Source organism: Apodemus sylvaticus, chromosome 15, assembly GCF_947179515.1.
Source record: "Apodemus sylvaticus chromosome 15, mApoSyl1.1, whole genome shotgun sequence".
Classification (NCBI taxonomy): domain Eukaryota; kingdom Metazoa; phylum Chordata; class Mammalia; order Rodentia; family Muridae; genus Apodemus; species Apodemus sylvaticus.
Genome location: NC_067486.1, coordinates 43,500,007 through 43,512,125, shown reverse-complemented (window position 1 = coordinate 43,512,125; position 12,119 = coordinate 43,500,007). Strand labels below are relative to the sequence as shown.

The 12,119-nt window shown below is 38.9% G+C and overlaps 1 protein-coding gene across 8 annotated transcripts in view; it reads left to right on the top strand.

Moving 5' to 3' along the window:
- Nucleotides 1-12,119, top strand: part of Senp7 (SUMO specific peptidase 7) — a 119,919-nt gene that overhangs the window by 41,231 nt on the left and 66,569 nt on the right. For 7 of the 8 annotated variants that reach the window (XM_052157851.1, XM_052157855.1, XM_052157853.1 and 4 more), the window contains one exon: nt 11,273-11,464. The exons of the other annotated variant lie outside the window; for it this stretch is intronic. In XM_052157851.1, the coding sequence (XP_052013811.1) occupies nt 11,273-11,464 (192 nt within the window). The remainder of the gene's footprint in view (nt 1-11,272; nt 11,465-12,119) is intronic. 8 annotated transcript variants of the gene reach the window in all.

Here is a 12,119-nt window from a genome sequence, read left to right as displayed (position 1 = left end):
GATACTATGAGAACTGGTTTTCAGGGAGGAGGCTTCCACGTCATATCCAGATGGATTTCTCCAAGTCGTGTGTCTCAAATGTTTGGCATCTTCAGCAATAGGGTTGTACCTTCAAGTTCTGGAAGGCCACCAAGGGCAGTTGATAATAGCTTATATTGTTTTGGGAGTCTCTTAGACTCTCCTGACCAACAGCTTGAAGGCAGTTTCCCATACCTGGTACTGGAGGTTTTGTTAGATAGTCTATGGTTCTTGGGGGGGGACATTATCTCCCCCAAGTAGTATAATTTTAATTATTACATATATAGTTGTAACTTTAATTTCTTCAAATCCTATGTTTAATGATGGTTCTTAAATGCTTTAAACTTCCTTGAAACCCACCATCCACCAGAGGTAGTGGAAAAGAAAGGATGTGGGGGAAGTGGACCTGTTTAGAACGATTCTTTGAAGCACCTCCCATCTGTGTTGTCTGGACATCAGCAGTTTAGTTCACAGGTTATCAGGCAGCGGCAGCTTGATCCACTCACCAACACCTCATTGATACACCAGCAGTCCAATTTAGTAGAGTCCGTTAGTAACAGTGGTGACACGACCTAGCAGAGACAGCTGGGTCTCAGCCTCTGCTCCAGTCAGCAGGAGGGTCCAACGGGAACACCAGGAGAAGTTCTCTGCTGCGCCTCTCTCAGGGAAGTGAAGATCGGTGAAGACATGCGTTGCACAGCTTGCTTCACAGCAAGCCAAGCTCTCTCTCCGTCACTCCGTGGAGTCCTATTTAGCCCCTCCACACATCACGTGTCCACGTGCCTTGCCTCAGCATGGGTCTTGCCTCAGCACATGCAGCCAATCAGCCTTGGAAGCGGCAAGAAGCTACAGCACACCACCAGGAGGTTTTTGGTGTGGTTTTTCTCTATGGAGTCCTGACAAATGAGGCTTAACTCTGCAATGGAGGGTGGACCAATACAAGTGTGTCATTAGCAAAGAATCCTTTATTGCATGTCCTTTCACGTACTTGCCTTAGTAGAACAAAACAAATCCTCTCTCCTGTGTCTGCTTCAGCAAAATATTCCTTCATGAGTTGACCTTAGCCTTTCACACCTGTGTCCACTTTAACATGTGCTTGCCCCAGCAAAACACCATCCAATTGACTTTCCAAGAATCCTTAAATTTTCACTTCATATAGTAGTTATATATTAATGCATTATATATAGTATATATTCACACACATATGTAATTATATATGTATACTTATGTATATATCTTTTTGCATAAACATAAAACTATATGATATGTAACTACACATATACATATACTTACATATATATAATTTTGAGTAAACATAAAACAATGTGATTCCCTATGACTTTTAAAAGTACTCATAGTGTCTTTCTCCTGCCTTTTCTTCGGTATTGCTATCCCCTCCACCAGAGAAAGGTCTCCAGTGTTTCCCCTTTCCCCTTTCCTAGCACCTGTATTCTACCACTCCTGTCTCTAGAGCTCCACCCCTGCGGGCCCTCTTTCCTTTCTTGTTTTTTAAATCTTAGCATATATTTTAAACATAATTGAGTCTGGATCCTCACTGCTTTTGGCTTTGAGAGTGTTCTCATAGTTTTTATATATTGATTCAATATAGACATTGATTTTAATATTATTAAAATATTGCTTTCACATTTTAAATAGTAAATATTTATTTTAATTTTTAAAAATAAGAAGACAAGTCCTAGAGAGATGGCTCAGCGGTTAAGAGCATTGACTACTCTACTAGAGGTCCTGAGTTCAATTCCCAGCAACCACATGGTGGCTCACACCCATCTGCAATTGGATTCGGTGCCCTCTTCTGGTGTGTCTGAAGACAGCTATACTGTACTTATATACATAAAATAAATAAATAAATCTAAAGAAAAAATAAATCTTTTTTTTTAAATGATTCCTTTTTAAAATATTTTTAAAATTTTTTATGTGCATTGGTGTTTTGCGTGCATGTATGTCTATGTAAGGGTGTCAGATCCCCTGGAACTGGAATTACAGACAGTTGTTAAGGGCACAGACACGGTGCCATGTCCAGGCTGGAAATTGAACTCAGGTTCTTTGGAAGAGCTCTTTTTTTTGTTTTTGTTTTTTTTTGTTGTTGTTGTTGTTTTTGTTTTTGGAGACAGGATTTCTCTGTGTAGCCCGGGCTGTCCTGGAACTCACTCTGTAGACCAGACTGGCCTCGAACTCAGAAATCTGCCTGCTTCTGCCTCCCAGAGTGCTGGGATTGATTATAGGCGTGCGCTACCACCGCCAGGCTCTGTTTTTATTTACATATATGTGCATATGCCCACAGACACCAGAAGAAAGTGTTGGCTCTCCTAGAATTGGAGTTGCAGATAATGTGATCTACCATGTGGGTGCTGGAAACAAAATTTTAGTCATCTACAAGAGCAGCAAGGGCTCTTAACAACTGAGCTGTATCTCCAGCCTCCTATTTTTAAAATCTGAATGTGAGGTTTGGTGCTAAAAAGAAGGAATTAGTTGTAGGAATTTGTAATCTTTAATATAATAATGCTATATATATATATATATATATATATATATTTCATTTATAGTTTTAGCTCTTAATTTTTTTTTTTTTTTTTTTTTTTAGGGTTGGTAAATTGCTTAGAATCAGAATAACTTTCCCCTTATCATGGTAGTTCTTTGATATTACAGCCTATAATTAGGAATCCCTCCCCTCCCTCCCTCCTTTCCTCCCTCCTTCTTCCCTCCCTCCTTCTCTCCCTCCCTCCCTCCCTTCCTTTTCCCTCTCTTGCTTTCTGAGACAGATCCTTATTATTTACCCACTTTGTAACCCTTGACCTGGAATGCTCCATGGACTCCAGGCTGACCTTGAACTCACAAAGATCTGCTTGCCAATCCTAGCACCACAGCCGTCTGGAACAGGATCTAATGTCTTTTGTCATGTAAGCACACATGCAAATACAGCACTCACATGTATAAATTACATAAACAAATAAGTCTTAAAAGATGTTCTAGTCCTCTCTCCGGCCCTCCCTCTCTCCCCCTCCCTCCCTAGTTCCTGGCACTAGGTCTAGGTTGACTAAACTCAGCCTTGTTTCAGAGCACAAACGATCTTCATTCTCAGCTCACTCTTTGTTTGTGTGCCCTTTGCTGGCTGAGTAACGGGCTCACTCGTACACTAAGCTCTGTAATTAGGACTTGGGAATGACTGTAACTTCCTTTTATTTTCATTCCTTACATTTTATCATTTTGACTTCAAATTAAATCTGTATTGAAATAATGATTCATCTTTATTGCCAGCACCACAGTCTAAGCCCCGATGACAGTGTCTTTGTGATGATGATGTGACTTGTTCAGGCTTTCTGCGAATGAGCTTTTCCTTATCAAGCCTTCTTTACATGTAAAAGTCACATGAAACTTGTTACTCACTAGTTTATATCTGTCTGGATCCTTGTAACCTTCAAGTTTGGCACACAAATGCCAAATAACTGACCCACTGACTGTCTCATCTGTGTCTGTTTGTCCCTCTATATTTATATTGTTCTTGGGAAACTGTTTATCTCTCACTGAAAGCCATGTGCTGTTTTGTTTCTCCATTCTTTTATCTTGTAAGCCATCTCCTCTTCCCCCTTTACTGATTTCTGCTGGTTCTACATACTGAGCTCATTCATTCACCTTTGACTCCTCTCACTTGAACCCTTCCTTCATCCTGTTCGACAGGATCGTCATCACACACATTTTGCTACCTTTAGCTTCTTTGTATGTGTCCTTGGCAGTAAACCTTATGAGAACATGGACTGTGTTACATTTTATTCCCTTTTCCTAGTACAGTATTAGGCATATATTAAATGATAAATATTTGCTGAATGGAAGAAATAGTTCCTACTGGAGGAACATCTTCAGACTTTTATTGATCCGTATCTTCCTCTATTAGAATGAATTTTCAGCTCTGTAAATTCAATGACATCCTAGAAAAGAGATTCCAAGCATCAAATAAGGAAATGGGAGAATTCGTTTGGGTATGGCTTTGGATGAATGGGTGCCGAGACTTGCTATTTTCATCAGGCGGTTTGTGTCTCCTTCAGTCTTCCTGAAGTTTGACATGAGGCCTTTTGCCTAATTTTCACTTTTACCCAGCAGATACAAATTTACTTTTGCCTTTAAATTTTGTCCTTAAGTTTACTTTTTAAGTAAACAAAATTACTTATTTGAGTACCAAAATGACATTTTATTAGAAATTTTACTTTTCATTCTGGTGTCTAAGAGCAATGAACTAACTACCTTGCTTTTTTTGCAAGGATAGTTTATCCCATTGATTCCTGGATAAGACTAACAGGACAAATAAAAAATACATGGGTCAAATCAACTATATAATGTAATAATATTAAAGAGTCTGGAATTTTAGAAATACCAAACTAGCAGGTATTTAAAAAACGAAACAAGTGGGGTTTGTTTTAAATTTGATTCCTTAATTGTTTGATTCACTCTTTTCTCCACTGCCTCCTTTTTTTTTTTTTTTTTTTTTTTTTGAGACAGTTTCTCTGTGTAGTGTTGGCTATCCTGAAACTCAATCTATTGACCAGGCTGGCCTAAAAGTCACAGAGATAGATCCCCCTATGTCTGCCTCTCTAGTGCTGGGAATATAGGCATGCACCAGCACCACCACCCAGCATGTGTGATTCTTTCTAAAGGACATGTTAGTGCATGTCTTTTTATGGTAGAGCTTATTTCTACATGCTGTTCACATTTAGTTTCCTGGTTGAAAATTTCTAGACGTTTATAAGCCTTGATCAGCAGGAGCTGAATGGGATACACATGGAGGATAAACTTACTCCGATTTCCTTTATTGGCAGCAGTAATGATCAGTGAAGTACAGAATACAATACATTCATATTCTTCTAATGAATTTATACTCAGAACGTACCTAAATTATTTTCTTAAATTATACATTTGAAACAAAAAAATACAATGTATTCCAAATACTGTGCTTATTTTATGATTTCTTTAGACCAGTATTATTCTAGTTGAGTGATAATTTGTTCATTTCAGTTTTAGTTTTATAAAAGGAAAAAGAAACCTGTGAATTTTAGGACCAGGGACATGACTTAGTTAGCAAATGCTGGGAGAGCATGAGAACCTGATTTGAATCCCATGTAATGAGATCCCAGCACCCATGTGAAAAGCAGGATGAAGTGGGGTGGGTTAGCAGTCCCAGTGCTGGGGTGTGCAAATAGGAGGAACACTGGGGCTCACTGACTAGCCGGCCTGGCTTAATTGGCAGGCCCTAGGCCCCAAGTGGGGTTCTTTGTAAAAAAAATAATGTGCAGCTCTGGAGGGACAACACTATGATTGTCCTCTGTCCTCCGCATGCACACATATACACACACGTGTGTACACATTCTCCCCCGACATGCATCCATCTACAAATGAACACATACATATTTCTGCACACACACATACATACCTGTACACACACACACACAAAGAGCAAAAAGGAAATCTGCGGATCTCTTAAAGTTATGGGCTGTTAAGGTGGCAAGGGGTAAAAGCACTTTGTGTTCAAACTTGACATCCTGAGTTTAATCCCTGTAATTCACAATGGAAGACGGGAACTAACTTCTGAAGGTTGGCATCTGACCTCCATACCTCTGCTTTGGTATATACAGACATGTATATAATAATAAATAAATATTTTGAAAGAAAATAAAAAATAAAAACAAACAATTCTTTCATGTTTTAAGATGTTGATTTACAAGGTATAGTTTGAATTATGTCATCTGGGAGATGAGTGGATTTATGATATCCTTGTTAAAAGTGCAACATGCTATATTTTAGGATGAAATTAATGTGAATTTCACAAAAATGAAAGTGGATTAGTATTGTAACTTCCTATATCGCAGCTATATTAAGAGGTATAATTACAAGTTTTCATATACTTTATTAGAAATGGCTCTTGAGATGTCTTGCATATTAATGTCATTGGTTTTTCAATGTCTCTCTATATTTGTACCTTATTCTTATCTTGCTGTACTTTTTTCCTATTTATTTTTCCTAAAATTTATTTATTTATTTAATATATATGAGTACACTGTAGCTGTCTTCATATACTCCAGAAGAGGACATCAGATCCTATTACAGATGGTTGTGAGCTACCATGTGGTTGCTGGGAATTGAACTCAGGACCTCTGAAAGAGAAGTCAGTGCTCTTAACTGCTGAGCCATCTCTCCAGCCTTTACCTTGCCATACTTAAGCCAAATTGTAACAGATATTCTGAGATGATAAGCCTACAATGGAGTCATCAGAAAAGGCACAGCTACCAGGCATTGGTGGTGCACGCCTTTAATCCCAGCACTTGGGAGGCAGAGGCAGGCAGATTTCTGAGTTTGAGGCCAGGCTGGTCTATGGAGTGAGTTCCAGGACAGCCAGGGCTACACAGAGAAACCCTGTCTTGAAAACCAAAAAAAAAAAAAAAAAAAAAAGGCACAGCTTTTCCAAGACATACTCTTGCTGTCTTGTTTTTCAGGATTCATTTCTGCTTTGTTTTTTTTTTTTTTAATATTCTGAAATGTGATTTTATAGTTATTTCATATTATTTACCAATAACATTCACATATTTAGGAAAACAAATTGGATATAGTATATTACATGTTAACTTTCATTTCTGGATTCTGGATTGAGATAGATTGTAAAACTTGAGAACTTCCCAAAATACAAGGTAGCTCTGGATAACAGCACAATACTGATACTCCTAATACTTTTAAGTACAGACTTGTCGTTCCAAAGACAATTTAGCCTCTATGGAGTTAGTTTACTTATAGATCTGTATTCTGTAAGGATATCACACAAAGCTTTTCTCTCAAGGTATCCACAGTGGATTTTTATCTGTACTTGATGGAAGGTATTAGACAATGACTATGAATTCTGAAGACTGAGTATAAGACCATAGTCATTGCAGGGTGTGAAGTTACACTTGGACTGGATTTTTAGCAAGATTGCAGAGTCTAATAGTTACCAAAATTAGCATTGAGCAAGACTCCTGTAATATGAAAATTCAAGAGCTCATGTTTACTTTGGATATAGTACTTGCTAGCAATTGTGCTAATGCTTTAAATCTGTTTGTTTGTTTATTGTTGTTTAATTCTCATTGTGGAAGGTAGGTATTCTTCCCATAGTAGAGCTAAGGTGATCAGTGCTCAGAAATTCTGGTAACTCACTCTCCTAAAACAGGTGCTATTTGATGGTGGAGTCAGATTCTTCGTAGTGAGCGTCCAAGCCCGTGCTCGTAATCCTGTGCTGTGTGCCTCTCTTTACCTTTTCATCCTCCTGAACCCTAATTTTTTTTTTCTCCTGCAGTAAAATAGGAATTGGACTTTACTGTGTTATTTTATACATTAATTAGCTTATTCTTTATTTTGTTCTGTGTCATTTCCCACTTTCCTAGTTGAAAAGTGAAGTATTAGGGACACATTGGTATATGCTCGAGCCATCTGACAGTGCTGGAGACCCTCAAGGTCTGTGCCATCTTGAGGAATGCAGCTTCTGCTATAGCTTGGTGTCTAATCTTTTGCAAATAATTTTTGTTTGAATTTTGTTTTTTCTGTTTTAGGTAAGAAGTTTATTTGACTTACATTTCGTATTCAGCTTACATTTATTTATCTTCTCAAGTTTTCAGTTCTCCTTTTTGATTTTTTTTCTTTCTTCAAACTCTACCTGTGTAAATGCTAACATGGGAATGGAATGGAGGGCTGTCTGGCTCCAGCCTCGGGCGTCCCATCCGACCCAGGGTGGATCTGGTGGGTCTGGCTGGCTAGGTAGCTGCCCTCTTCCTCCCTCACACTGTGTGGGTCCATCCTGAAGCTGCCGGCTTGCTCTCCCCCAGCAGTGAACTGCTGAAGTGACAGGAGCAGCCCAGGGTGTGAGTAGCAGTGCTCCCCTGCTGGGGCCTCTGGACAAGCTCAAGACAATTGGGCAGGCATGCATGATTCAAAAGAAAATTCTGAGCAATGCACCCTTTCTTTGCTGATTGTTTGGGTCAGTCTGTCCTTTCCAGAATCCTTTAGGACTGGAATTTTTTGTACACACCCCTTTATTTCAGAAACAGTGTTTACTTTAGGAACTGAACACTTGAAGTCACCTGTAGATTATGCCGTTGTCAGCCATTTAAACTAAGGAACAATTGGCATTGCTTTCTTTGATATATCTCCTATGTGTCCCCAAACTTCTTTCTATATCTTAAAACTTTTGAATTCACTTTTTGTATAATGGGCAATACTGATTCTCAAATTGAGTTATCAGTTTCTTTTTCTTTTTTTTTTAAGTAAATAAAATTCTATGTGCAGTAACGTATTTCCTTGGAAAAAATCTGGTGATAACTTAAGCGTATTTCTGTCTTCCTACTTTTTCTTTCTCTTATTTATTTTTCCTCAGACAGGTCTCACTGTGTAGACTGTATATTCTAGAACTCCCAGAGATCTCTTTGCTTCCCAAGTGTTGGAATTACAGGCATGTGCCACCATGCCCAGATGACTATTTTTCATGAAGTGTTAGAGTCTTAGTTGAATTTTATTTTAGAGCAGTACATGGTCTGAGATTAGACAGAGGAAACCTTTAGAATCCTTTTTGGTTCTTCACTGCCCACACCACTTCACGTCAGGCATTTCTTTTCAGCCTTGTGCTTCAAAGCATAATTCAGGCATCAAGTGTACAAAGCAGTATTAAGTAGTTATAAATGGCGCAACATTAATGAAAAATATCTCTGCTGTCTCCAAACTGGAGTGTACTGGGTGGAGGTCATCCAAGGGAACTCTACTTACCATCACCTCTGCTTGTAGATCATAGATGCTATTTAATCATTGTAGAAGTTTTTATGATGGTTATAATAGAAATGGATATTCAAGGATTTCTTGAAGTACCTATTTGTAGAACTACTTAGTTACCCATAATGCATTGTTAGAATGAAAGAAGCAGAATGTCCAAAGACAGGCCGTCAGGGAGGAGCTACTTAGAAGACTCAGTCATATCTTTCAAGACTTTGGAATGATACTCAGTGTTGAAAATAGAGAACTAATTTAGCGTTACCATCTGTAGCTAATTTACTTGTTGTTATTAATGGGCATGCATGTATGTTATGTGAAAGTATGCACATAATACAGCGTACCTGCTGAGATCAGAGGGCAACTTTTGGGAGCTGATCCTCTCCTTCCACCTTCATGTGAGATCTAAGGGTTGACCTCAGGTCGTCAGGCCATCACATTAATCCTAAAGTTCTTTTGAGGCCCCACGTTTTATGTGGGATCTAGTGAATATAACACAGTGTCTTTAAAAATGGAAATAAAGAGTACTTCTGCATATTTATTAAAATGTAGTGGACATTTTATTTAAGCAGAACTACTTAAGGCTAAGGCTTTTTTTTTTTTTTTTTTTTTTTTTTTTTGGCTTTTTCGAGACAGGGTTTCTCTGTGTAGCCCTGGCTGTCCTGGAACTCACTCTGTAGACCAGGCTGGCCTTGAACTCAGAAATCCACCTGCCTCTGCCTCCCAGTGCTGGGATTACAGGCGTGCGCCCCCACCACCCTGCTACTTAAGGCTTTTCTAAATATGTCCTTTGTTTTCACAACATATCAGCAGAGTGTGTTAGCTACATATCTGTAATAGATAAGGGGATGTGGGGTGTAGGAGGAGTGACGTGGCCACCTCTACATATACACCAGGGGCCACACAGCTGCAAAGGCATCTCCTTCAGGAGGACTTAATTGAAGACTGCCAGAGAGGCCAAGGATTGCTAACGCAGACAATGCCAGCCAATTGGGAACTGCTGCTTAAACGATCAGTGGGGCTCAGGTGGAGGGTATTACAGGAGCTCGCTGCAGCCTCACATGAGCTTTGCAGTATTTCTCTCCTGCTCGCGCAGTCTGTGTCATTGACTCCACACCACCTCACCTCCAACACCAAGGGCAAGCAGCAGCGGGGCATCTAACACAGGAGGAACAAGAACACTCTAAAGAATGACAATAACTATCCAAGCTTGGTAGCACATGCCTGTACTCTATGCCCAGCACCTGGTCAGGCTAAAGCATAATTGACTCATCTCAAATTTTGGGCCAGCTTGTACAGTCTAGTGAGAACCTGTCTCAAAACAAAACAAAACAAAACAAAACAAAACAAAACAAAGGAGTAGTTGAGCTTTGAGTGAAGGCTTAGCAAGAAAGAACACCCAGTGCTCTTGCAGAGGACCAGGGTTAGTACCTGGTACCAGGTATCTTACAGCCATTTATAACTCCAGTTTTAGGGCAGCTGACACCCTTTTCTAGCTCTCTACACATTCACAAGTAAAATTACTAAATAAATATTTTAAAAATATAGTAGCCAAACTTAAAAAAGACACCCCACCTTCCCTCACCCCTTCCTGCAAATGAAAACAGTTTGCTTGAACAAGTCAGTAGGGTCAAATGTTATTCCTCCTTCTGCTACCATGCTGGAGCCAAACCCTGGACCCGGGACATGCAAGACAAAAAGTAGCTTTAAAGATATCTCTGTAGTGCGGCAGTGTATCATTGTTCAGAATAGAAGATGAGTAACCAAGCAGATTACGCTACCATTTTTTTGATTATAAAGATACATGACGTATAATAGTATATCTGATAGAGAGTCCACTAGTTTAGAAAGTTTAAATATTTAAAAATACACTATAAATTTCTAAACCTTTAACCTATTGGCTCACTCACCCAATGCTATTATTTTATGAACAGAGGCATTACCATCAGTATATGTGCTGTTTCACTTGTGGGCTCTAGAATTATCATGGATGTAATCTGAATGTTGTCTTTCTTCTTGGATGAAGCATTTGTCATTTAATGAATGTTTAGTTACATATCAAGGATCTTTCTCCTGAATAAAAAAATAAATTTTTGGATTTGTTTGTGGTGATATGTAATCACAGTTTTTAATACCGGAAGAGAAAGGGGCATTTTTTTGAGAAAAATTAGTTAAATTTTAAGTACTGCTATAGCATCTTTAGTAAGGTTAAAGATATTATAATCTCATGCTAATAATCTGTCATGTAATTTGTAACAAACAAGTACTTTTAGTAACAAGATTGTATTTATCCAAAGTTTTGAGTATTCATGCATTGATTTCCTGAATGTTACAATTCTGATAGAGCTTACTTGCACTGAAGTGACAGTATTTGAAAATTCAACTTTATGGGGTACATTTTTTCCTTTTCTTTTTCTCCTCCCCTACATGAAAACAGTACAGTGTTTGTTATTTTATGTGGCAGGATACCCAGAGTTATATTGACGGATATCCGGCAAACAGAATTAGGAAGAAAATACTTAAAGATCCCATCTGTATCTGAGGCCAATTTGAATGATACAGCCAACCTGAAATCAGAACAACTTTCTTCATCATCTGACAGCAGCTTAGAGTTTTGTCAGAATGTAAATCATCACAAGAGCTTTTTATCTGAAAGGTATGTCTAGTGGTAACTTTACTAAAAATATATATTTATTCTCATGTACCTGAGCTTTCCTTCCAGATACGTTATTGTGTTATTGTACATATAAAACAAATGTGCTTTAATGGCTAGTGTGACTTTCACCCATAGGATGTCTTTTGGAAGCAGCAGTTTATGACTTGTAATCAGAATCAAAGTCTACTTTATTTTTGAAAAATTGATGCAAACATGTGGGCAGTGGGCTGTACTCAAACTCGGTAAGGTTGAGCATTTTGGAAGCCCCAGGACCTCTGAGAGGGAACCTCTGAGAGGATGGTAGGAGCCTCACCTGCTCCTGACCAGTCCCCTGTCACATGACCACGCTCCCTACATAGGAACATGACCTGTGGTCACATAGATCAGATCAGAGTTCTCCATGCTGATGAGGTATCTAGAGGCCTTGAGAATTTAGCCAATAAGCCTTCATTCATCTCTTCTTACAAAAGGTATTTAATTTCTGGTCCACCCTGACTCAGTCATTTTCCTCAATAAACAATCAGTAAACAGTTTGGAACCAAGGATTATCTCTTTCATCAAGAACCGCATGGAGGAGCATGGATGAAGCCTTATCTACAGAGCTGCATGTCTAAAGTCTTCTGCAGAGGCCTGTCTGAGCTCCCGGACTTGCCAC